Below are 27,921 nucleotides of genomic sequence, written 5' to 3' on the forward strand. Positions count from 1 at the left end.
CATAGGTCATCCTTCGATCCATTGTAGAACTTGGAAACCCACTCAGGGAATTTTCGTTCATATTTTTGTTGAACGCAGTTCGTTTTTACCATCTCTTATTAAAACATTTCCTTTCATCAATAGTGCAATTTATAAACAATGTTTTATGAGCAGAATAAAATTTCCAATGGTAAACTTAACAGCTTTTTCGACGTTATTTTACCAACTAACTAAAATTAGGAAAGCCTTGAACCCCTCCCACTAAATTTAGTTAGTATTAAGATTCTTTTACAGGGAGTGCAGTGGAGCTGACGCTGAAATCATTAAGTATTTGGTTATATCATCGCTAGTCTCACTGAACTCTTCTGAACTCTACATGTCATGTGTGGTCTGGCGTCTCCTTACCAGCAACAGGTCCCTGGTTGAAACTAGTCAATTCCCTAAAAAACACGCTCAGAGCGTCGTTGCGCGAAAGAGGTAGGGAGACACACTATAGAACAAACAGACACCACGCAGAATGTTAGAAGATGTTTGAAGCTAGTAACTCGTAGAACGTAGATACGGAGCTAATGGTTTGATTGTAAGACCGAATCTGAAGCGCAGTGTCCCATTTAAGGAAAATTTGCTTGCTATTGAAAAAAAAATGGTTGAAATGGCTCTGAGCACTATGGGACTCAACTGCTGTGGTCATAAGTCCCCTAGAACTTAGAACTACTTAAACCTAACTAACCTAAGGACATCGCACACATCCATGCCCGAAGCAGGATTCGAACCTGCGACCGTAGCGGTCGTGCGGTTCCAGACTGTAGCGCCTTTAACCGCTCGGCCACTCCTGCCGGCGCTTGCTATAGAATTTAGTAGCATTAGCATCGTTTTTGGCAGACCCACAACGTGGAAATGGATGTTTTAAGGATTTCTAAGATGCTGTGAATTTCCATTATGGGCACATAATGAAGAAAGTATAGGTAAAAACATTAGCTCTGACAAGGTCAGCGTAATATATTGTTTGACTGCCTCTAATACTTAGGGCGTTATTAGAGAGGTGCATAAGTGATTTGACAGTTTTGGTTACCCAGACAATAATATTTACATCATCTCATGCATCAATAAAAAAGTGGTGTTATCGGAAGATGAATTATCGAGACAGATTATCACAGAATTAAAAATAACAATGTACGCTCTAGAAACTAAAACACAACGCGTTATGCTAAGAGAGAAATGTGTGAAACAGGCGCCGCCCGATGTGGCCGAGCGATACTAGGCGCTTCAGTCTGAAACCGCGTTGACGCTACGGTCGCAGGTTCGAATCCTGCCTCGGGCATGGATGTGTGTGATGTTCTTAGGTTAGTTAGGTTTAAGTCGGTCTAAGTTCTAGGTGACTGATGACCTCAGATGTTAAGTCCCATAGTGCTCAGAGACATTTGACTTTTTTTTTTTTGTGGAACAGGCATCAGCGAATAAATTAAGCAGTGATGACAATCGAGATACTGTATTAAATGATGTCGATAAATTAACTTTCAAGTATATAATTAGATGCCTGTTAGGTACCGTCTACTCTATAAAGCAATGTACACTACTGGCCATTAAAATTGCTACCCCAAGAAGAAATGCAGATGATAAACGGGTATTCATTGGACAAATATATTATACTAGAACTGACATGTGATTACATTTTCACGCAATTTGGGTGCATAGATCCTGAGAAATCAGTACCCAGAACAACCCCCTCCTGCCCTAATAACGGCCTTGATACGCCTGGACATTGAGTCAAACAGAGCTCGGATGGCGTGTACAGGTACAGCTGCACATGCAGCTTCAGCACGATACCACAGTTCATCAAGAGTAGTGACTGGTTTCTTGTGACGGGCCATTTGCTCGGCCACGATTGACCAGACGTTTTCAATTGGTGAGAGATCTGGAGAATGTGGTGGCCAGGGCAGCAGTCGAACATTTTCTGTATCCAGAAATGCCCGTACAGGACCTGCAACATGCGGTCCTGCATTATCCTGCTGAAATGTAGGGTTTCGCAGGAATCGAACGAATGGTAGACACACGGGTCGTAACACATCGAAATGTAACGTCCACTGTTCAAAGTGCCGTCAATGAGAACAAGAGGTGACCGAGACGTGTAACCAATGGAACTCCATACCATCACGCCGGGTGGTACGCCAGTATGGCGATGACGAATACACGCTTCCAATGTGCGTTCGCCGCGATGTCGCCAAACACGGATGTGACCATCATGATGTTGTAAACAGGACCTGGATTGATCCGAAAAAATGACGTTTTGCCATTCGCGCACCCAGGTTCGTTGTTGAGTACACCATCGCAGGAGCTCCTGTCTGTGATGCAGCGTCAAGGGTAACTGCAGCTATGGTCTCCGATCTGATAGTCCATATTGCTGCAAACGTTGTCGAACTGTTCGTGTAGATGGTTGTTGTCTTGCAAACGTGTGGTGTGCGTACTGTAAGACCTTCGGTACGGACACCATCAGATTATTTGACTTGTCGCTCTAACGAAGTAGGCGAGTGACAGCAATATGTCTCGTGGTCTTATCGTGGCGTGTTTATCTTCTGACGTCAGGTCAGACGATAGAAATGTCACTTCCACGCTTAGAGTAGCAGATTGACGGTGACCAACTTTAAACAGAACTTGATTAAATTTCAAACACATTAATTAAAATAATAAAAAACCTAGACATTACGTAACTTGATTCTGGAAGCTGTTTACAATTGACAATCTAAAGTTCCTTTGGTCTTGGTACGTTCTCACATATCTCTGATACTTGACAAAGTGTCTATTCATTTATCTTCAATGCAATGTACAGGAATATGGTAATCTTATTAGGCGCAGACTGAAACTTGACTGTAGACTGGTACAGACCAATGCAGACTCTTGCAGACTGGTACAGACTGGTGCAGACAAATGCATACTGACTAATCGGAGGTCTGTACACTCGTTATAATACCTCGTGCGTTTATGTATCACTGCGCGAGAGTGATCCGCGAGGAGAAAATATTCTACGTTAGCAGCAATCTCATTGGCTGCGTTACATATTGATACGCGGATCGCCGGAAGCAGAATTTGGTCCATTTCTAAGACAGCGCCATCTCGTAGTGCGGAGACGGAGGAGCCCTGCGCCTGCGCTGTTGTGCTTAGCGGGGCGCGTTCTATTGGGAAAGTTGTGTACGTGCTGACTACGCGGAACTATGTACACAACAAAACGTCCCCATCTGTTGACTCAGAGATCGAGACGTGGCTGCACGATCCTTTACAGCCATGGGGATAAGATGCCTGTCATCTCCACTGCTAATGATACGAGCCGCTGGGATACAGCACGGCGTTCCGCGGATTCCATATTCTGCTATCAGTCATTGGATCTCGACCAAAGCGAGCAGCAATGTCACGATACGATAAACCGGAATCGCGATAGGCTACAATCCGACCTTTATCAAAGTCGGAAACGTGATGGTACGCATTTCTCCTCCTTACACGAGGCATCACAACACCGTTTCACCAGGCAACGCCGGTCAACTGCTGTTTGTGTATGAGAAATCGGTTGGAAACTTTCCTCATGCCAGTACGTTGTAGGTGTCGCCACAGGCGCCAACCTTGTGTGAATGCTCTGAAAAGCTAATCATTTGCATACCACAGCAACTTCTTCCTGCCGGTTAAATTTCGCGTCTGTAGCACGTCATTTTCGTGGTGTAGCAATTTTAATGGCCAGTATTGTAAATCGCCATTATCGGCAAAAGACGATAAACGCTTCATACTCGGTGATGAAGTGGGTCCAGTAGCGTGGGGTCGTTTTAGAGAAGTCAGGGCTAATCAGCATCTGTATGTGCAACAGGGGGCCACTTGTAATTGATTTAGCAGTAACATTTTTGATTTGGACGAAGCGTAATTGAGATCTGCTTCAGCCTACATGTCGTAGATGTAATATGAAAGCAATGTTGTAGCTACATGCTATAGATGGGCAGTGATAGTGAAAATGGAAACCTAAAATCAGCAGATTTGTTGATTTTGTACCTCACAGTCCGTCCTTACCACTATAAGCTATCTCATTGCAATAAAATACTGTGCGCGATTGGGAATGTAACAGAATTGAGCGCGTGTGTGTGTCTGTGCTGGTTTAGAAGTTTTCCTAGTCGTCTGTTACCAAGTACGTGGCTTAGTTTAGGATAGGGGTATCTGGAGCCGGCCGCGGTAGTCTCGCGGTTCTAGGCGCGCAGACCGGAAGCGTGCGACTGCTACGGTCGCAGGTTCGAATCCTGCCTCGGACATGGATGTGTGTGATGTCCTTAGGTTAGTTAGGTTTAAGTAGTTCTAAGTTCTAGGGGACTGATAACCACAGCTGTTAAGTCCCATAGTGCTCAGAGCCATTTGAACCATTTGGTATCTGGCGCGGAAATGGGGTGAGGGAAGGTAGAGGTGAAACGGCTGGGAAGAATGGTAGGGGCAGGGAGGATGGGGTAGTGGGGGTCTCATGTCGTCAATACACTCTCCCCTACACATGAATATTGGTGACCCAAAAGCCAGAGGTCAATTTCTATCGAAAGTCGCCACTGCATCGCTGCTGCATGTTTCGTGGCTCAGCTTTTGGTGGGCTACAGTACATCTTTGGGCGTTCGGTTTTTCCTATCATTCTGTAACGCCGGAAATGCATATCCTCCTATTTCCATCTATTGTGCTATTATTTTCTTTCCTTGCTTTGTTACCTCAAGATATGACATTTCTGTCTCTTTGTATATTGTAATTGTTTTACTATTTGTATATTTATGCATTTATGTCGATGTATAATTGGTTTGTTTCGTAAATATTATTTGTATTTTTACGCTGGGTCTTGCCTAGGGAAAACTGCTATCGAACGATTACGTCGATAGGTCGTGTGAAGAATCGAAGTGTGTAGGATCTTTGGGAGTGTGTGAACTCTGCCGCGTGGAGCGCGGGCTGAGCAGAAGGAGTGTGGCTGGAGTAGCGAGTGGAGCAGGTGTGTTGTGTGACGCTCCCGCGAGTTGCCGCGCTTTCGGGGTTTGGCAGCATGTAATTGCGCTCGACTTGCGATGATAGTTTCTGACATGGTGTCGCGAACGGGAAGCATTAGCTGGCGCACATCAAGAGCCCGTTTCGTCTGGTGACCGTGTCGAGAAGAAGCCAACAACCAGCTTCTGCAACAACGACGGCCGACAATGAGTGACTGTCGCCACCTCGATCGACGGCTTTAAACCTTCAATCAACCGACAAGGAAGACTGGACGCACGTAAAGTTTTAGAACTGTATGGCAGACCTCAGCTTTTCAAACTGTTCCATTTTCGTCACTATAATTACAGCAACTTAGCATGAACGTTTGTTGCTCATTGTCCCAATTGCATTACCAAGCAGAGTCCCTTCCTTTTCCGAAATGAACCCGAGTGTCGTTGAAATTCAAACGCCAGCATTAAAGTAATATAGCTAACTCGTTTTCACTGCTTTAATTTCAAAATTCGGTTAAAGTATTTATAGCTGGCTAAACTATTTAGATTACACAAGCACAAATTAAGAGTGCGAGTTTTGTTACCATATTTTAGCTTACCTGTGACTGCAGCTCAGCTTGGTACGTACTAAATTTTACTATTGTTAATTGTTCAGAATCATTTAATTCAAGTTCAAAGTTAAATCTCTTATTTCTAAATTGCGTAGATTCAAGTAGTTTTTGAAATGATTGTTGAGGTAGTCCAAGACTAACCGTATTTTGCTGAATTTCGATGTGCGTCAGAAAGAAAGCTCACTATTAACTTCAGTCACTAAATTAACTTTCGATTTTCCGGTTTTATTAATTCTTTTGCTAAATTAAGTCAGGGTGTAGCGAAATTTATTACTTCTGACAAACTTTCAGTTTTCACACTACACGTGTCAACCTTCAGTTGCCACGCTTCTAGTGCTAATTATATGTGTAATAACCTTTCTTTTTCAGTTACTATAGTAATTGTCCTTAGGACTGGCGACCGTGATTTCCCCCAAATCTCAAATACCTAATTACCGCTAGTTAATCGTTAACGTAACAGCTGCACATTTACTTTCTTTATTAACTTTACCACTTTTCAAAATTAATTTCCACCAGTTTCACTAGCACATTTCCTTTCATTTAGATGTAACCCTTCCCTCCCTGATTTACTGACAGGTTAACTTCGGTGACGATTGCTTTTCCAAAACTCCCATTAGGTACACGCGGTTTCATTTTTCACTGTCATTAAGGTCGGTAAGTGAGGGGGAGGTTACACGTGGCGACCTGGTGACAGGACAATCTTCAATTTTGAGGTTGTTCTGGACACGAATTTTGCATTGTGCTAATCTCGTAACAAAGTACTGGTTATGTAATGGTCGTTACGTCAGCGAGAATAAGTAGTGGGAGTAATCCTAATTGTATTTGAGATTTGGCATTTATATTGAAAATTATTAAAATGAGTGTAGGCAACAATTGCCAAAATTTGGTAGACTTGGATACGGAACAATCGGTCGAACAGTGGGAAACGCGCACCGCGGTACCCATTGTTCAGGGGCAGGCGGCTAGCATGAAAGACGCGACCGCCGAAACGCAACAAAGAGCAGAAATGGAATTCCAAACTTTAGTAAATGTTTCGGAATCGGAAGTGAAAATCAAATCTGAATCCCTTGATGACGAATATGGGGCAACAATTAAAGAGGAAGCCGCTACGGAAGTAAAACCGGTAGTTTCCGGGAATTTAACTGATTTATTGAATGTTTTGATTAACGAAATCAAGAGTCAATCGGCGGAAATTAAAGCTCTGTCTGCCAAGCAAGAAGCTCCGGCTGCCAAGCAAGAAGCTCAGTCTGAAAAAATTGAACGAAAGCTAGACAATCAGAACAAAGCTATTAATGTTGTTAACAACAATGTTGGAGTTGTTAATACAAAAGTTGATAAAATCAAAGAAGATATTGTTGTAATTAATACCGAAATCGGTAATCTTAAACAGGAAATGATAGGCGTTCAGGCGGAAATTGCGAGCATAAATACTCGTTTTGATTCCGAAATTAGCACAATCGAGAAAAGTGTAGGAGAAGCAGTTGCTCCGATCATCGAGAATAAGGTGACGGAACAAATTCAATTAGTGAAAAAAGAGGATCAATAGAAGGTGGAAACTTCAAAGGCTTTAGTGTCCGAAGTAGACACTAAAGTGAGGGAGCAGGCTAATACCCGCGAAGAGAAAAAGAGGGAAGTGGAAACGCTTGCGACAACCACTTGCCAAGTAATTACGAGAGTGTCGGAATTAGAAAAGAAACTTGACGAAAAACAGAGCTATGTGCCAATCTGTGCACATAGTTCGGAATTGTTGACGAAAGAGGAGCGGTTCGACCCCTTGAAAAAAGGCGGTATACACGCGACGGATTTCATTAAAAATTGTGAAAGGGTTTTACCCAGATCATGGACTAATGAGAGAAAAATTAATGCGGTTATTGATGTGCTGGCTGGTGATGCCAAGCGTTGGGGCTTAAACCTCAACATTACGAACCTGACTTTTGACGAGTTTAAAAATTTGTTTCTGGCTGAATACTGGTCAGAGCAAAAACAGCAAAGTGTCTGGCGCGAATTTGTCGTATCGAGGCCTATCGATGCGAATTCGCGCGGTTCGATGAGGGAGTTTTGTGAGGGCTGGATCCGCAAGTTGAAATATTTGCGTGATCGCCGCACGGAATCCGAAATAGTCTGGGAACTCTACAAGAAGCTTCCAGATGATACAAAACGCTACGTAGGAAGCAATTACAGGACAATCAATGATTTCCTGGAAAGAGTTGAGGACGAGGACAATTGGCGCATTAATCGCGACAGTGGTAGAGGCCGTGGTAACAACAACGGGTACCACCCCAACCATAACAACGATAACCATGGAAATAATGCATACCGCAACCATGGCAACAATAACAATAATGGTTCGGACCGTAATAACAATCGGTACAATGCAAATAATAACAGGAATGACGGAAACCAGTATCGTACTAACGTGATACGGGCCTCACAGAATAGTAATAACGCCAGGGGGTGTGATGAGCCGCCACAGCGGCATCCGGGGACCGTATCTGCTGGGACGAGACAGGTAAACCATTAGCCGCGCCGGTGAGGGGCCGAGCGGGCGTGGAGAAATTTTGGCGGCCCAATAACAGGAGAAAACCCAGGTATCGTCATTATGAAAATTCCGTGTGGAATAATCAACGGCGGGAGTGTGTGCCAGTGTTAGGAGAAAGGAGTGCGCCCACAAGTAGTAGATCAGCTGTATACACGGCAGTAGGTTGTACATTCACTGTCAGTGAGAACAATTTAAGTAGTGTTCCCGAAATCGATTATAAAGTGGCAGCTGTAATACCCACAGCGGAACTGGAGATTGAGTTTAAGGATGATTCGCAATTGTTGAGAGAAGATCAGATGTCGGATAACACGTCCGTCATCGAGCGAGGGGATGCAGAGAGGGATGAGGTCTGGTTAAGGCAGTTCGGTCGCTTATACGACGAACTAAGAGATTATAGGGGTCTGTATGGGAGAAGTGTTTATGGGGAGCGCGTGCAGGATTTTCCGCGTCTCGTCCCGCAGGAAGATAGTGTTTGTGAAGTGATAGAAAGTTCTGGCCCTAACCGGCAGACTTTACCAGAAATAGTTGATGTTAATGGGGAGCACGAGCAAGATTCGTCGTGTTTCGTCCCGCAAGAGTTGGATGTTGAAGTAGTAACGGAAAGTTCTGGCCCTAACCGGCAGACCTTACCGAAAGTTGTAGTGGTAGAAGTAGCCGACCCATCCGACGCAAACCTCCAGTTTAAACATTGTGAAAGTATTAAGGAGAAAGATTACGAGAATTTTAGTGGCAGCCGGACACGATTGGTAGAAAAGCACGTAGATTACAGCGTGTATGAGGTTAGGGCTGACGTTATACGGTCGGACGATAGCAGTGGGGGTTGCGCAGATCCAGAGGAAGTAATTGCAGATACTACTGAGCACAGTCCTCCAGGTAGATTGGCAGATGAGATCAATCTGGCCAAAGATGAATCAACGAATGTGACAATTAGTAAATTGATAGCAAAGCGACACTCAATAGTTGACGAGTTACAGGTAAAGGTTTCGGTATTGGAGGCGAAGCTACAGACTAAGCCTCAGGACAAACGTGTTGAAATTAAAACTGTATGTGAACAGAGGCTGAAAAAGCCGCCAGATAAGCCGGCTTTAGGATCAAAGCCGGATGGTTTTTTCTGGAATGACCTGGATATAGACGAGGATTTACTGTGGGAAAATAAAGAAACAGTCGAGGACAAGTGTAGACAGATAGTAGTGTCTGTTAATATGCACGACCTACAACTAAACGTGTTGATTGACACCGGTGCAGAATTGAGTGCTGTATCTGGGAAAATATTTGAGTTACTGAAAGACAGACCTGGCATCGTAGTTATGCCAGTAACAGGAGTGAAAATTATCGGTGCTACTGGGAAGGCCAGTAAACCGGTCACAAAACAGATTTTTGTACACTTCGAGATAAGTGGGGCACGATTTGAACAAGAGTTTGTCGTCGTGCCAGACTTGACTACGGAAGTAATTATCGGGTTGGATTGGCTATTAAAGTACCGTGCAGTGATTAATTGCGAAAGCAAAACTTTGACATGTACGTCACAAGATAAAACAATAGTAGTTAGTTTTGACGAGGCAGGAGACTGTGTGCATAGGCAATACCAGCCTATACACATTGTTAACTGGCCGGATGCTATTGACGTAGGTATGAATTTGAACTACCGTAACGTGAGGAATCTCAGCATTGACAAAAGTGAGATAATCAAATTCCCTCCACGGATTGACATTAGTATTGGTGTGAAAAAAGATCGTTTGCGAGAAGTAATGAAGCTAAAAGCCGATGCTCGCATACGTCGTCGTGACGCTAAAGCGCGTTTTGCTAAGTTTGCAATCGGAGACTTAGTATTTGTAAAAGCTCATGAGAAATCGAGCGAGATAGACCATGAAATCTCTAAATTTAAGTTTGTTTATAATGGACCATATAAAGTCATTGGTATACCTCACACAAATGCTTATTGCTTAGAGTATCCAAGCTCTGGAAAACTGTTAGGTATACGGAACATTGTAGACTTGAAATTGTGCCAACCTAGGATTGATTAATACCACACAATGGGTAATTTGTACAGTATGTAAATATAGAGTGTAAGATTTAAGGATGTGCCATGTTACGATGCTTTTGCCTGACCTAGAGGTCATTAAAGAAGTTGTAATTAATAAGCAATTAATTTTGACTAAATGATTTAAGAGTAACTGATTAGTAATCATCTGAAAAATCCAAGCTGCTAGTTTAAGTTTTCAGCTGAGTCACAGTAGATTAAGGAATGTAAATATGATTTTGTAACTTTCTGTAATATTTCATGAATGTGTGTTTTTATTAGTCATTGCCGATGTACTTAGACGCTGTTTTAAGTTTCAGGCTAGTACATGCGTGTGATGATGGACAGTGTTGAGTTATCCACTGTGATAGTGTTTATGGACTCCTTGAGATTACTCGGGAGTGAGTTTTTCCAAAAGAATTCAGTGAAACGGACGTTCTGCAAATGCCGTTACACAGGCGAGTGAGATCAAGCGTGCCGCACAGGCGGGCGCAACAATATTGGCGAGGCGGAGCAGCTGTCGGCTCTTGTGTCGCTGTCGGCTTTTGTGCCGCTGTCGGCATTCTTTGTACTCGCGAGTACGGGATGTGGAGTTGCTTTTCTTCCCAGACAGCTGATGTGAAAGAATTCTGCTGTCGATATTTATGTTTTTTTCGATCTGCTGTATATTATTTTCTTGTTTAGCGTTAATTGGACATGACGAGAAAATTAATTATAAAAAGGTTACATAAAAATGTGTATTCTATGTAATTAATCATTAGTTTGCGTATTTTGATATACCTGTTTTTAATGACCATGTACTCAGATTAATTTTGCAAATAGTATTCCATTTCTTATAGTGTTACGAATTTTAATGATTTTGGAATAGCTAAACCATTTTCTATGTTTTTTTATGAATTTTGATGTGTTGTCAACCTGTTTTACTTTGTGCAAGATGACAGAGTGGAATAAGATTAGGAGTATCTCCACTCAATTATTATTGTATAAAAATTGGTTTACGATTAATTAGACGAATGCTAAATTTTTTTGATGTTTTGAGCGTATGCATTCCCGCTGTTTCTTTTTTGGGACATTTTCTGAGTCTGTTTACGTTACACGAACATCCTCAGACAATGTGGGGCACGTGTAACGCTGGAAATGCATATCCTCCTATTTCCATCTATTGTGCTATTATTTTCTTTCCTTGCTTTGTTACCTCAAGATATGACATTTCTGTCTCTTTGTATATTGTAATTGTTTTACTATTTGTATATTTATGCATTTATGTCGATGTATAATTGGTTTGTTTCGTAAATATTATTTGTATTTTTACGCTGGGTCTTGCCTAGGGAAAACTGCTATCGAATGATTACGTCGATAGGTCGTGTCAAGAATCAAAGTGTGTAGGATCTTTGGGAGTGTGTGAACTCTGCCGCGTGGAGTGCGGGCTGAGCAGAAGGAGTGTGGCTGGAGTAGCGAGTGGAGCAGGTGTGTTGTGTGACGCTCCCGCGAGTTGCCGCGCTTTCGGGGTTTGGCAGCATGTAATTGCGCTCGACTTGCGATGATAGTTTCTGACATGGTGTCGCGGACAGGAAGCATTAGCTGGCGCACATCAAGAGCCCGTTTCGTCTGGTGACCGTGTCGAGAAGAAGCCAACAACCAGCTTCTGCAACAACGACGGCCGACAATGAGTGACTGTCGCCACCTCGATCGACGGCTTTAAACCTTCAATCAACCGACAAGGAAGACTGGACGCACGTAAAGTTTTAGAACTGTATGGCAGACCTCAGCTTTTCAAACTGTTCCATTTTCGTCACTATAATTACAGCAACTTAGCATGAACGTTTGTTGCTCATTGTCCCAATTGCATTACCAAGCAGAGTCCCTTCCTTTTCCGAAATGAACCCGAGTGTCGTTGAAATTCAAACGCCAGCATTAAAGTAATATAGCTAACTCGTTTTCACTGCTTTAATTTCAAAATTCGGTTAAAGTATTTATAGCTGGCTACACTATTTAGATTACACAAGCACAAATTAAGAGTGCGAGTTTTGTTACCATATTTTAGCTTACCTGTGACTGCAGCTCAGCTTGGTATGTACTAAATTTTACTATTGTTAATTGTTCGGAATCATTTAATTCAAGTTCAAAGTTAAATCTCTTATTTCTAAATTGCGTAGATTCAAGTAGTTTTTGAAATGATTGTTGAGGTAGTCCAAGACTAACCGTATTTTGCTGAATTTCGATGTGCGTCAGAAAGAAAGCTCACTATTAACTTCAGTCACTAAATTAACTTTCGATTTTCCGGTTTTATTAATTCTTTTGCTAAATTAAGTCAGGGTGTAGCGAAATTTATTACTTCTGACAAACTTTCAGTTTTCACACTACACGTGTCAACCTTCAGTTGCCACGCTTCTAGTGCTAATTATATGTGTAATAACCTATCTTTTTCAGTTACTATAGTAATTGTCCTTAGGACTGGCGACCGTGATTTCCCCCAAATCTCAAATACCTAATTACCGCTAGTTAATTGTTAACGTAACGGCTGCACATTTACTTTCTTTATTAACTTTACCCCTTTTCAAAATTAATTTCCACCAGTTTCACTAGCACATTTCCTTTCATTTAGATGTAACCCTTCCCTCCCTGATTTACCGACAGGTTAACTTCGGTGACGATTGCTTTTCCAAAACTCCCATTAGGTACACGCGGTTTCATTTTTCACTGTCATTAAGGTCGGTAAGTGAGGGGGAGGTTACAATTCGACAAAAGCTGAGCCTGGCACAGAGCAGACTGCAACTTCCCTTGGGTCGCATCACAGAGTGTTATTGCGGCTCACTAAATCCCCAGCCGGCATGTGCGACCGTCAGTTTCCACTTTTGTATAAATTTTCGTATCATCTTTGAGTGCAACAACAGTACCTGACACTGAACAATTCGTTTCCCTAGATATATGTTCCGTTCCGTTATGAACTTTGTACAGTTACCCTGATTTACACACAGAAACACCCTGAATACGTATGTCGTCTCTGCAGCTACTGTGAGGAGCGTTTCTGAAAACAAGTCGGTTTCATTCAGGATTCCAAATCATTCCCCACTCTGGCTGTTACTCTACTGGGCGACATCGGAGCCATTGTCTTTACTGCATCAATAACGCCCCCATCATACACGTACTGCTTCCGGCGGAGTGCATCCTTCATTGGTCCGAACAGATGGAAGTCAGAAACAACGAGCTCCGCGCTGTATGCGGGATGAGGAGGAACAGTCCAATGAAGTTTTGTGAGCATCTATGCAGACTTGTGTGAGGCCTTGCGTTGTCATGGCGGACGAAAAGTTAATTTGCATTTTTGTGGCGATGAACATGCTGAAGTCGTTTCTCCGAATCCCTTCGGAGCTGCTCCTTGCACCATGAGGGAGGTATAAAAAAAAACCTTCAGAGTTCCATGTGTTTACCGGCGTGTGCGGCTCTTATATTTTTCTTCGCAGGAGAGATGGTGTGGTGCCACTCCATGCACTGCTGTTTTACCTCTGGTTCGACGTGATGAACACGTGTTTCATCGCTTGTGACAATTTTCGTCAAAAATTGTCGCTATTAGCCTCGTAACTCGTCAAACAATTCCGCAAGATGGTCGTCCGTTGTCCCTCCATAGATTTCCGTTATGTTTACGGTTCGAAGTGATGAACCCATCTTTCATCACCTGTGACGATCTTCGACAGCAAACTGTCACGATCAACTCGTAGCGCGCAAGCACTTCCACACGGATTTTCCTTCGTTCCTCCTTATGGTCTTTTGTTAGGCGACCAGGAACCCAGAGGCGACACATCTTTAAGTTCAAATGGCTCTGAGCACTATCGGACTTAACATCTGTGGTCATCAGTCCCCTAGAACTTAGAAATACCTAAACCTAAGTAACTTAAGGACCGAAACTTCCTGTCAGATTAAAACTGTGTACCCGACCGAGACTCGAACTCGGGACCTTTGCCTTTCGCGGGCAAGTGCTTTACCATCTGAGCTACCGAAGCACCACTCACGCCCGGTACTCATAGCTTTACTTCTGCCAGTATCTCGTCTCCTACCTTCCAAACTTTACAGAAGCTCTCCTGCGAACCTTGCAGAATTAGCACTCCTGAAAGAAAGGATATTGCGGAGACATGGCTTAGCCACAGCCTGGGGGATGTTTCCAGAATGAGATTTTCACTCTGCAGCGGAGTGTCCGCTGATATGAAACTTCCTGGCAGATTAAAACTGTGTGCCCGACCGACACTCGAACTCGGAACCTTTGCCTTTCGCAGGCAAGTGCTCTACCATCTGAGCTACCGAAGCACGACTTACGCCCGGTACTCACAGCTTTGCTTCTGCCAGTATCTCGTCTCCTGGAAGTTTCATATCAGCGCACACTCCGCTGCAGAGTGAAAATCTCATTCTGGAAACATCCCCCAGGCTGTGGATAAGCCATGTCTCCACATTATCCTTTCTTTCAGGAGTGTTAGTTCTGAAAGGTTCGCTGGAGAGCTTCTGTAAAGTTTGGAAGGTAGGAGACGAGGTACTGGCAGAAGTAAAGCTTTGAGTACCGGACGTGAGTGGTGCTTCGGTAGCTCAGATGGTAGAGCACTTGCCCGCGAAAGGCAAAGGTCCCGAGTTCGAGTCTCTGTCGGGCACACAGTTTTAATCTGCCAGGAAGTTTCATATCAGCGCAAACTCCGCTGCAGAGTGATAATCTCATTCTGGTAACCTAAGGACATCATACACATCCATGCCCGAGGCAGGATTCGAACCTGCGACCACGGTTCCAGACTGAAGCACCTAGAACCGCACGGCCACACCAGCCGGCCATCTTTAAGTACCCCATCTGGTGTACGAGTGTGTCGGCACTACCAATTGAGACGTCCAGTTGAGCAGCGAGGTCTTTGTGGACCGTCTATCACCTCAAATGAGAGTGTCCGCAAGTTTCAACATTGCAGGAGTCACAGATGTGGGCGGCCTGCCGGGACACGGACGATCGGACAGGTTTTGCGCGATCTCGTTGCGATTACGACATACACCTGTCCGTGCTTTTGTCCACTGGTAGGTCTCCGTAGACACACTGCAAACGCCTAAGAATATTTGTGATGCTGTGGTTTTCCGTCAAAAGAAAATCAGTGACAGCTCTCTGCTTGGAACGAACCTCCGTAACAGATGCCATTTCGAAGGGGCTACCTATAGCGCTACCATATACTGGAACTTCATGGAACTATGCGGGCTGAAGAAGGAATATTCTACAACGTCCCACCACAAATTCCTCATTTTTTCCATCCGGAACTATTCGAGGAAAAAATGCGATGCAGTACTCATTAAAAGGCCGTTGTACAATAGCGCTTCATGGCTCTCCTGGACCGTCGTTAACTGTGTACATTCCCTGCTTCCCCTGTCTGGCCCAAAGCAGCTTGCGGTCGCATTGTACCCCTACGTCCCAAGACACAGTAAAATACTCGCCATGCTGCTGATGCGACGAAACTGCGAGTTGGCGTCATCAATTGCACCACACTCGATCCCGAAGGCGTACACTCCGATGACGTCAGTGGTGAACGAGGAGACCAGCTCCTTGAGCTCCACCTCGCAGCCGGGCTGGCGCCGGATGGCCGCCTCCACGGACTTCTGGAGGCGCGCGCAGCACTCCTGCACCACGAAGAAGACGCGGCGCGTGTGGCCCACGGAAAACACCTGCGACATGCGGAGGCGCATCTCCTTCCACATGGAGCCGCCCATGGTGCACAAGTGTTGCATCATCGGGTCCTTTTTGTATTGCGGGAAGTTCATCCTGAAACAGTGCGACGAGACGTTAGTGAGGTATCACGTGTCTGACACGCTTTCCACATTTGTTATACGGAGCAAGGTTGAGTTTAAGTCCTGTGTTACTGTTGGTGGGCATAACGGGATAGACAGCAAGCTGGTTTGAGCCTTGATCACCTACGCTGTTGTGGTCGTAGTGAGAATTTGGGGCACTTTGCATTCAGGGCCGGTTACTAACAGAGGTTTACAGGGCAGAGTGAGGCAGTTTCAGGAACAAATTTTGGGATCTGATTTTCTTTTCCTTTTCGCATTAGGAAACCATAAGTTTTTATGAGTTTCCAGCCCTACACAACGCTGTGACACTGGTACGTTTATTTCCATCCTGTTAATGTTCATCTAGGTATACTGGTGGTTTAATGGAAGTATGAGCACTTGGGAAATTAAATTAAAACTGAGACTGATTTGACGAAGTCTTTGTAGCGACAATGCCGGATGTTATGTTGGATAGTCATCAACAGACATAGACATAGCTACAGTCATGCCCCAAGAAAAGTTCTGATGTGGCATGCCGTTTATATATCAACAAACCTGGTGGCCTTAATCCAGCTTAAACTTCGCAGAAGCCGTAAAGAACTAATGTTCTCTCCGTCAAAGCCCCGAGGAATGTGGACGGCGCTCTTTAACATTACGTGTGCTTTAAGAGTCTGTGCGTCCAGGTTTCTCAGGTGTGGTAGCCACAAATTCTTTTGTTAAAAACTAGGTTCCTAAAGTTTAAAATCTCACGCTCATAACATTGTACCCTATTATTACTACTGCTATGTACGTATCACGAATGACGGAAGTCCATCGACACTCTTTGCACGTCTACAGTTTCCTACCGCTCTCTCCTTATTGAGAAGTAATACAGTTCATCATTACAAAACAGAATAAGAGTACGCTTCCTTCAGGCATTTCGTTCTCCACCTAATACTGGTCTCATACGAATTCCCCAGTTTGGTACCAGAAATAAGGTCCTTACGTGAAGGGCTGTAGAATGGTAAGTAGCTATCCCCAGAACACCCACTGACGGACATATCCGAGGATGTTATTGCTATAAGTAGGTTCATAGGCGTTCCATAGAGCTAAAAATACTCTTATGAAGTATTTGGTGCATATAAATGCATGCGTTACAATCTTCAGCAGGGTCGTATTTCCTACAACAGAATTGTATTTCATGAAGCAGCGGACAAGATTAAGAAATTGCCTGCATTTGAGAACCCAGACAAGAGGGTGATTTGCCATATCTCACAGTGTCATTTCTTCAACATTGGTCGTGTGGTCTAGAGGTAGCATCTCTGATCAGTAATCAGTACCTCCTGAAACCCGAGTTCGAGCCAAGACAGTGCTTAAATTTGAAACGAAATTCATTTCCATTGGTGAACGAAGATTTCCATTGTACCCTACTCTTGCCAACGGTGTTCTCGAAAAGAGCAGAGGAGCGGACAGAAGTTCGGGGCGGCGCGGGATTAGCAGAGCGGTCTAAGACGCTTCAGTCAAGGACTGTGCGGCTGGTCCTGGCGGAGGTTCGAGTCCTCCCTCGTGCATGAGTGTGTGTGTTTGTCCTTAGGGTAATTTAGGTTATGTAGTGTGTAAGCTTAGGGACTGATGGCCTTAGCAGTTAAGTCCCACAAGACTTCACACACAGTTGAACAGAGGGTCGGGGCACCTTCTACCCTCTAAATGATGGAAGAGTCTGCAGTGATCAGCGGCACGAGGACGTAGAAAGCAACGGAGACCACTACATTAAAAGCATACAATCTGTATTCACAAGACAGGAGACCTATAATTAAGAAATGATTATAATGGTCATCTGCTGAGAAAATATTGTGGATTGGAATGACAGGAGTTCGACGCGATAATAAAGCTATAAAATCTAAAAAGGAAAATGGGAAGGCTCAGCCAAAATATAGGGCATATCAGAAAGTACTTCACAAACTCGAAAATTCGTCCAATCTTATTCGTAAGACTTACAGACTTAGTCGTGATTACACCGTGAAGGAAAATGTCAGGTTTAGACTGTTCTGTAGGAGGTCAGGGAGCCGGAATCCAACTCGCAATTGAACAAGTTACGCCTGACATGCTGCAGCGGATTTTCAAGAAGTCTATCAGGGGTTGCGAAGTGGTGTTGGACACTGTCGCGGTGTTTGAATCGATGTAAAGTCCACAGCTGGCCTTTCTAAGCACCCATTTCGTCGCATTCCTTCTGGGCACTGCTCAATCTACTAAGTGTATTCACTTCCCACAAAGTGTGTCAGTTACAAATGGAGCGTATGCTGTAAGATCAGTGGTGGGGAACGACCCTCTTTCAGTCTTGGGTCAAACAGCTGTACAAGTGACAAGTGAAACCAAACTGAATCGACCACTCATCTGTCATGATGTGGTCGCAGACCCCTCTTGCACACATCGTTCTTGACTCAGTGAAACGTTCTCGTGTTATTGCTAGTTCTTCCTGTTCCCCAGTGATCGTCAGTGTTAAGTGAGAACCTAACAGTCAGGACAGAAACTGCACAGTGACATACATATTAAGTAGTGTTCACTGCATCAGTATTCTCTTACTGTAGTTGATTCAACAGAATGTCACAATGAACCATGACTTTATTTTAAAAATGTAAGTAAAAGGAAATCTTCGTCGTGTAGGAAACTCTTCAGTCCCATAGCCTTGTTTGTAGTCCTATAGTCGTTGGCCTCATCATCAATAATATTTTCCATGCACTCAACAATTTTCTTTTGGTTTTAAAAATACTGTGATTACGCTCGTCGCTTTTAAATTCCAACTGATGTGCTGAGGACAGGTAGGAATACGATTCTTCATTGTCTAACCAAGAACGGCTTTGAGTTTATGAGACGAGGAAAAAGGGAAGAAATTCCTTCCGAGTTGCTGATGAAAATACGCACTTGCTCATTGCCCATCACACAACACTCAACAATTAAATTTAACTTACGTACATACTAGTGAATCCAGGCAGCATTTACGTACATCTCTTTAATTCTCATTTCAACTCGACTTTTGTGGCCACTCATAACAGGAACACTATCGTAACACTGAGATCGTTTTTCAGGCGTCTCATTGGCTTTATTACCTCTAGCTCTCAGAGAACAGCTGCCGGTACATCGTCTGCACTGTGACTTTTTGGTCGTACAATGGATATAAAATCTTCCGTTTATTTTCGTCTGTAGCTCATACAGAATTATTAGGATAAGATATGCAAAATTTGCCAAGTCAGTGGTTCCATCAACTTCGACAGCGAGGAAATTCGTCTTCGACTGTTCACTTGAGATAAGATTGAGGCATACCTCATAAACTTATTGAGGGGATTCATGTTGAACTGTTTTGGGCAGGCCTAAGAAAACCCTGTTTATGGTTTTTCAGGGTGCAGCTTGAAAATGCGCTCTAGTTCTGACGTTAGATTAATTACAATACGAATGGTTCCTGGGTTCTCGGTATTTTCTGTTCCGTCATTGCCCTTAAGGCAAGCTGGAATTGGCTGCAAAATTTAATGCTGTCTGTCAGTTTACTCAATATAATACGGATTGTTTACACATTTCCATTATATATATTTATATTAAGGCGATAAGCACTACTAGTTGGTACATAATGTCCACTAACCCTAGCATTGGAATTAGACTTAAACCATTTAACTGTTTTTCACTAAAACTATGTTTTTTAGCTTCGCTGGAAAATTTTTAAGATTTTAATACATCTCTCAGTCCAGATGCTATCACTAGTATTTGTAACTGGGCAAGTGAAACAGGAAAATCTTTTTTTCACTTCACATCCGAAGCATCGCTCAACTGCATTGTACATAGCAGTAATAACATTGCCTGTATAGTCTTGCCTGAATTTTGTTCCTGTACTTGACTGAAGTTTAGATGGGGTAGTGGTGCCCCAATTTCCTTCACTTTCATCCTATGCTCATGTTCAATATTTTTCTCATAATTTGCACAATGAACTGTTATTGTGCTGTTTTCTGACTCGTAGTATATTACAGTTATTCACAACATAGTAGAAACTAAATGAACGGTACATACTTCGCGCTCGTTTTCCTATAATCATTCGTAAACACTCATTAGGTGGTGAAATTTATCTTACCGCGTTTAACTCTAGCGAGACATTTTCAAACTTATAGCAGAAATAAAAAACACCATCCGAAACACTATCAAAACAACATTACTAAACGTCGATTAATTATTCATCAAAGCTTAAGAGAGATATACAGAGACAGGGGTTAGTTAGCAAAATTTTATCAATTCTGTTCATTCTCTATCAATGCAAGCAGTTGCACATGAAAATTGTGTGGAGGTCGGTAGCACACCTTTAGGCTGAAAGATAACAGCCTACGGGTAGCCCGCAAAAGCTGTATTCTTTAGAAGCATGCGCCGAACCTCTGCTACACAGAACTAAGCGGTACTTCAAGGAGCAACCTTTACCCTAGCTACTACCTCTTTGAAAACCAATGCTTGATATCACATGTCCAAGGTTCAAAAACGTTGACCGGTGATATTGAAATCCGTGTAGAAAATATGCGAAATACGTTCTGATAATTCAAACTTCGTAATACGAAGCTGAGTATTTTAATGTATATTTTGGAGCAGCTCCATCACAGATATTTTAAGTACGAGCCGCGCCTGATACAGAGTAAAATAAATAGTTCTACATATCTAAGGAAAAAGCAGATATACGAATTTTCCCAATGAAAGTGTGAGGCCTTTGTTAATTACATGTATCATAGATCATTTGAAAGATTCTTTTATCGAAGTGGCGTGGAACGAGTCAGTTTACAGAGTGTGTATAGACGATTAATGTTAAACATTAATGAATACATTATCATTTGCGGTCCTACTCATGTAACTGCCCTTTTTTTGTACTGGCTACCAGTTTTTAAGAAGAAACTTGTCAATGCAATAGAAGAAGTTGTCCTGGAGGAATGATTTCAAATTATACTTTAAACTTACTTTGATACATCTCAAACTTTTTAGACGTTTTATGTCGTTGGGCAAATAATTAAATATTTTTATGGTGGCAAACTGAACTTCTTTCTGAGCCACAGGAAGCTTTAACAATGGATTACAAAGTTTATTTTTCCCTGCAGTGTTGTAGGTAAGGATTTTTTGTTCATCTGAAATTGTGCTGGATTATTTCTGACCAATTTCATTAGTGATTATATCTATTATGACGGCCTAGCTAAAATAATTAGCTCCTTGAAAAGGTGCCTACGTGACACACTTGGGTGAACACCACATATTACTGCTCGCTTTTGCGCAATCAATAGTTTTCGACCCAAAATTTAACCCTGTGGGACCCCCTTTGTCGACTTCTTCTCCCAGTCATTAAAATTTTCTACCTTTCAACATAGTCTGAATTATTGAGCACACCGTTTTGCACTCTCTTTGTTAAGTATGTTGTGTAAAGCCATCAATTCCATAAAACTTCAGTTTTTCTAAGAGATTAACATGCCGCCCTTAAAGAAATCATTGAAAGGTAAAGAGCGATAACATCTGGAAAGAATGAAGAGAAAGCGATACAAAAATCAGTATACACATTTATAAGCAGAGATGAACATAATATCTATGGATATCCATGGGAGACGAGAAATAGCATGTAGACTAGCAAAGAATACAACAGTCTGACTGGATTAAATATTATGAAGAACTAGGGTACAATCCACAAGCCAAAGAAGTAGATAAAAAAATAACAGTCCCAAGGAATAGACTTATATACCTGATGGAATTGAAGACAGATATAAAAAATTGAAAACAAAGACCAAATTCAGAATTAATCAACCACAGAGAAATTTGGCTAGAATTAAGAATGCTACATACCTTTAACAAGCGCTGGGTAAAATTTGAGATACCACAGGAATGGAAAATAACCAAGGTCACTTCAGTACACATAAGAAAAGCGGAAGAAGTAATACATCCAACTAGAGGGGTATAAGTTTTTTGGAAAAATCTTGCAAAATCTGCAGTAAAGTAATACATAAAAAGCTCAGAAATTCCTTGTATATAATTTCAGTGAAGAAATAAGCAGGTGTCCAAAAGAGAAGATCACACAAAGATGGTGTTTTCGCAACGTAACAGATAATATAGAAAAGACGGGAATCTCATCTAGAAACTCACCTAGCATTTCTGAACCAAGAAAAACCATTTCACAGAATTCTCAGAGAAGAGTTATGGGCAATAACGGAAAAACGAGGAATGCCTGAAGAGCCGACTCATTTCGAAACAAGCCTGTATATGAGCACAAGAATTAGAACTGTCACAGATAAAGAGATAGCACATGAAATACATGGAAATCAAGCAGTTAAACACACTCGTAGCTTGTCACCAACATTATTCAATATCTGTGAAAATGACATGATCAGAGAACAGAAAACAGAGAGAATATCATAAGGCATAAGTATAGCGAGGAGTTAACATATCAGTGCGATGTTATTTGCAGATAATCAGGTTATTATACAAGACAGCGAAGATAAATTACCAATAGCTTACATTAACTAAACTAAATAAGCGCAAGCTACAATCTTACTATATCTGTAAATAGAACTAGGTATTCATTCAATACAAACAAAAATAGTATTCAATAATGAAGCGGTAGAACGTGTAGCCCGTTTCCATTATTTAGGATGTGACTTACCAGATGAGCAAAATATCGATGTATAGAAAGAAATTAACATTCACCGTCGTATATGTGGCGCAACAAGATGAACACTTAAGGATAAAACAAGAAAGAAAAACAACTGAAATTTTTGAAAGTCATGACAGTATACACTTTACTACAAGATGTGGAAATTGAGAGGCTGAGATACATATAGAATTTCTAACACCTGCGAAAGGCCGCACTAAATAAGACAAAATTAAAAGCGATACAATAAGGAAAGAACTAGGGATGGAACCCCTAAACCCAAAGGAAATGCAATGAAGAAAAAACAGAGAGAACAAGCACTTCTTATACCGTCACAAAGCATTCCTAAACTAGGACTGGAATATAAGCAGTGAGGAAAGAGAAGTATGGGAAGACCGAGGAAGAGATTGTAAGACAGGAACAGACCGCAGGGAAGCGGCAGATGAAGGACAACGTTTAGTTATACAAAAGAGAGAATTACGATTAGCGTGAAACAAATCTTTCCTGATACAGTGATACGTTATTTAAAGACGAATATACCATAATTGATATCAAAGGAGAAAATCGTTGAAGCAGTCACCATCAGAGATGACATAAACAAGGGAGTCAAGGAGATAGGCAAGGATGCTGTATATCTCCATCACTGTTTAACAATTGACAAGAATAATGAAGGCGACGATTTTCGTTTGGTAATAAGATTTTGAATATAGCAGTAAGCGAACATTTTATGGTGACAGTCAAGTAAAGTGATAAACAGCAAAAGGTACTAAAAGCCGTGGGGGACATAAGGCGCACACTAGAAGAGAACATACGTCACCTGCAGAAGTCTGCTGGTATAATGTATGAGCCTTGAATTGAGAAAGAACTCTCTGAGAATGTACCTCTGGTGCACAGAATTATGTGAAAGTCCATGACAGAGTATGGAAAAAAACTTGAAGAAGTGAATCGAGATATTTAAGTGATTGAAATGTGGTGTTACCGAGTTATAGTGACAGTTCAGTAGACTGATAAGACAACAAATGGGATGGTACTATGTAGCATCGTCGAGGAAACTCTTCCGTGGAGAACACTGTAATTTAAATTAGTTTGCATCTGACGTTTAAGCAACAAAGTTGTGACGTTGTATCTGCGAGCACCGTCCTGTCGGCACAGCACTTCGCTTCCTGCGTGGATAAAAATCGCTTTAAAGTCTCTATCTGCTACAAAAACAAAACAAAGATAACAAGATTTGTTCAGGTTACAGATTTCCACTGTGTTTCCTAGCATATAAAATATATGTCCGTCACTTTAATTAGAGGAAGATATAGAAGTTTTGCGTTTTCTAACGTAGAAAATTTTTCCATCTGGTAAATAATTTAAAGCTCATCACTTTATATTTCAGAAACTGTTGAACCCACTGAAATAATTTTCTTTTCATTAATTACCAGTTACATAGATAGAAAAAGTATCTTTCCAAAGTTTCCTATCGCATTGCGTTTACTACATACCAGCTTCGGAAAATGGACTTTTTTATTTTCTTTTCTTTTTTAAATCAACATTTTTAAGGCTTTGCCAGGACTGTTATTGATATCGAATGAAACAAAAAGTTTTTGTAACAGATTACTGCTTAATTTATTTCCACAACACGTTTCAATGCTTTGAGACTCCATCATCTCCCAAAGCTTTCGAAATCATGGTTTTCTTTTTGCTTTATTTTATTCCTAGTTTGAAATTATATTTCTGTTTATGCTGTTTCCTTGCACAAGTCATTTTTTTAGACACCATCTTTGTTGACAATGAGTGACAGTTTATAAGTGATGTATTAAGACTGTGAAAGGAGCCTGTGATCTCTGGAGGTATTCTATTTTACTCCTTTTAATTGCAATTTTACATTTATGTTCAGTTTTTGGTGAAATATATCCATAGAACTATGTTCTGGAGCAATGTTGTGGTTCTGTGCTGCACAGTGCCACAGGTTTCTCCAAAATCGTTAAGACCACACACGTAGGTCATATTAATATAAATAAATAATCCTGATGATGGAGGTTTGAACCTGTGAAAAGCGTTATGGAAATAATGCACGACTAACGTATCTTAATGTATGTAAGAGGATCAAAGATCTGTTCTTAACGTTAATTAGGATTCTGTTTCCGTTTCTTGCCGGAACAGGAGACATTTTCGCATCCGGGTAAGTTTTCTATTAGAGAGTTAGCAAGCACGATGCTCTGCGCAGCGAAGTGGCAACGAAGTGGGAATCGACAATGGTAGCAAAGCTGCTAGTGCACCACTGGCGGGAGTAATCCAGCATGCTAGGCCTCGAATCGCAGCTACTTTAAATACAACTGCAGAACATTAGTTAATGTGTGAGACGATAACGTCGCAGTTACTAAGAAGTGCGTAGGGGGCAACCAATGGACAGGAAGACGGAGATTGGAATATTTTCAACAAAGAATTGAAGACATCCTCACTCAGGGGGATCGTACAAACATACCGCCGTTTGCCGGCCGAAATGGCCGTGCGGTTAAAGGCGCTGCAGTCTGGAACCGCAAGACCGCTACGGTCGCAGGTTCGAATCCTGCCTCGGGCATGGATGTTTGTGATGTCCTTAGGTTAGTTAGGTTTAACTAGTTCTAAGTTCTAGGGGACTAATGACCTCAGCAGTTGAGTCCCATAGTGCTCAGAGCCATACCGCCGTTTGAGTCTCGTAGAGATTCCCGTATAGAGGACATAGTGATAGACATCCCTGGGGTTGTGAAGCAGCTGAATGGGTTGAAAATAAATAAATCGCCAGGTCCTGATGGGATTCTAATTCGGTTTTACAGAGAAAACTCTACTGCATAGGCTCCTTACTTAGCTTGCATTTATCGCGAATTTCTTGCCCAGCGTAAAGTCCAGAGCGATTGGAAAAAACCGCAGGTGACGCCTGTATATAAGAAGGGTAGAAGGACAGATCCTTAAAATTACAAACCAATATCCTTAACATCGGTTTGTTGCAGGATTCTCGAACATATTCTCAGTCCGAATATAATGAATTTCCTTGAGGCAGAGAAGTTGCTGCCCATGTATCAGCACGGCTTTAGAAACTCGCCCTTTTTTCACATGATATCTTGCGAACCATGGATGAAGCGTATCAGACGGATGCCATATTCCTTGACTTCCGGATAGAGTTTGACTCGGTGCCCCACTGCAGACTCCTAACTAAGGTACGAGCATATGGGATTGGTTCCCAAACTTGTGAGTGGTTCGAAGGCTTCTTAAGTAATAGAACCCAGTACGTTGTCCTCGATGGTGAGTGTTCATCTTAGGTGAGGGTATCATCTGGAATGCCCCAGGGAAGTATGTTAGGTCCGCTGTTGTTTTCTGTCTACATAAATGATCTTTTGGATAGGGTGAATAGCAATGTGAGGCTGTTTGCTGATGATGCTGCGGTGTACGGGACGGTGTCGTCGTTGAGTGACTGTAGGAGGATAGAAGATGACTTGGACAGGATTTGTGATCGGTGTAAAGAATGGTAGCTAACTCTAAATGTAGATAAATGTAAATTAATGCAGATGAATAGGAAAAAGAATCCTGTAATGTTTGAATACTCCATTAGTAGTGTAGCGCTTTACACAGTCACGTCGATTAAATATTTGGGCGTAACATTGCAGAGCGATATGAAATGGGACAAGCATGTAATGGCAGTTGTGGGGAAGGCGGATAGTCGTCTTCGGTTTGTTGGTAGAATTTTGGGTAGATGTGGTTCATCCGTAAAGGAGACCGCTTATAAAACACTAATACGACCTTTTCTTGAGTACTGTTCGAGCGTTTGGGATCCCTATCAGGTCGGACTGAGGGAGGACATAGAAGCAATTCAGAGGCGGGCTGCTAGATTTGTTACCGGTTGGTTTGATCATCACGCGAGTGTTACGGAAATGCTTCAGGAACTCGGGTGGGAGTCTCTGGAGGAAAGGAGGCGTTCTTTTCGTGAATGGCTTCTGAAGAAATTTAGAGAACCAGCCCTTGAGGCTGACTGCAGTACAATTTTACTGCCGCCAACTTATATTTCGCGGAAAGACCACAATGATAAGAGAGATTAGGGCTCGTACAGAGGTATATAGGCAGTCAATTTTCCCTCGTTCTGTTTGGGAGTGGAACAGCGACACATGCTAGTTGTGGTACGAGGTACCCTCCGCCACGCACCGTGTGGTGGATTGCGGAGTATGTATGCAGATGTAGATGTAGATATGTTACTCTGAGATGAAGAGGTTGACGCAAGGAAGGAAATCGTAACAGATTGCTGAATTATACAGTTCAGGAAGTTCGTTAGAAAAAAAGGAAAAAGAAAAATACTACTAATTTACAGTCGGCTCATTTGTTGGTTGAGACTTTACCTGTCGTGAAAATGTCCAAAGTCTCCGACGAATATTCTGTTGATGAGGCTGACGTCCCTCAGTAGAAGACAAGGCCTCGTCATGAGGTAGAAACCCCCGAACGACAGTCCCTCCAGCTGGTGATAGACCCGGTCCAGCGCCTCTGGGAGGCATTCCTTGAGGAGGAACAGGCGGCGGGTGTTCCCAAAGAAGAGTTGCGGCTTGGGGTGCGCGATCCCCAGTTTCCTCCAGTGCTGGTTGACGGAGTGCAGGTAGAGTAGCAACAACGCGGCAGCCACTGCGAGCAGCACCAGACTGTACCACAGCCACATGGCGGGGCAACGTCTGGGTCTCTCACTCGCCAACTCGCCGCCGCACCGTCCCAGCGACGCCAGCTACTCGGCTGCCGCAGCCGTGAACTGACCTCATGGCAGCCGCAGCCGTTACTGCTTACTGCGTCTGATGTGCGACCAGCACAGACACAGCAGATAAGGAAGTCGCGCCGAGTGGTTCGACCTTCAGCGGGGCGGTGACGTAGCGTAATCGCGAGGCGAGCTGTTCATCAAACACCGTTGCCCCAGGCGACTGTCACGTGCCAGACGCCACCTGGTTTTGACGCTGCTGTGTGTTTTACTACTTTGCAAGTCCCGTATGTACGTAAGTGGATCATTTGGCGAATGGTACTTTTAAAAAGGCCTCGTCGCGTGACCGCGGAAACATATTCGAGCGGTCCAAGGTGAAGCAGAGCGAAGCTGTTAATATGTCTTATGTGAGCAGCGCAGCCGCGTAAACGCTCCGTCCTCACACCCGACCAGACAACACAGCAAATTCATCGAGGACGAACGAAAGACATTTCTAACGGAAAACTCCTACGTAAAGTGTCAAACACTTTAGCAACATCGGCTACTACGGCACGGAAGACAACGCAGGTGTTTTTCACGAATGATGCTGCCGACACGCAATAGAAAAGGGAAGATCAAGAACACCTAGAAACGAGTGTTTGCCAGGCTCCAGTGCCCAGTGCCTATACGTTTTATAGCAGGATGCAGGATTTTGTATGTC

The 27,921-nt window shown here is 42.7% G+C and overlaps 1 protein-coding gene across 1 annotated transcript in view; it reads right to left on the bottom strand.

The window, feature by feature from the left end:
- The window catches only part of LOC126163083 (probable cytochrome P450 6a13), a 74,608-nt gene extending 47,306 nt beyond the window's left edge, over positions 1-27,302 (bottom strand). The window contains exons 1-2 of the mRNA XM_049919993.1: positions 26,881-27,302; positions 15,571-15,895 (exon numbers count right to left, since the gene is read on the bottom strand). Of these exons, the coding sequence (XP_049775950.1) occupies positions 15,571-15,895; positions 26,881-27,191 (636 nt within the window). The 5' untranslated portion in view covers positions 27,192-27,302. The remainder of the gene's footprint in view (positions 1-15,570; positions 15,896-26,880) is intronic.
- Between the last annotated feature and the right edge of the window lie 619 nt (positions 27,303-27,921).

The sequence above is a fragment of the Schistocerca cancellata genome, chromosome 2, assembly GCF_023864275.1.
Source record: "Schistocerca cancellata isolate TAMUIC-IGC-003103 chromosome 2, iqSchCanc2.1, whole genome shotgun sequence".
Lineage (NCBI taxonomy): Eukaryota > Metazoa > Arthropoda > Insecta > Orthoptera > Acrididae > Schistocerca > Schistocerca cancellata.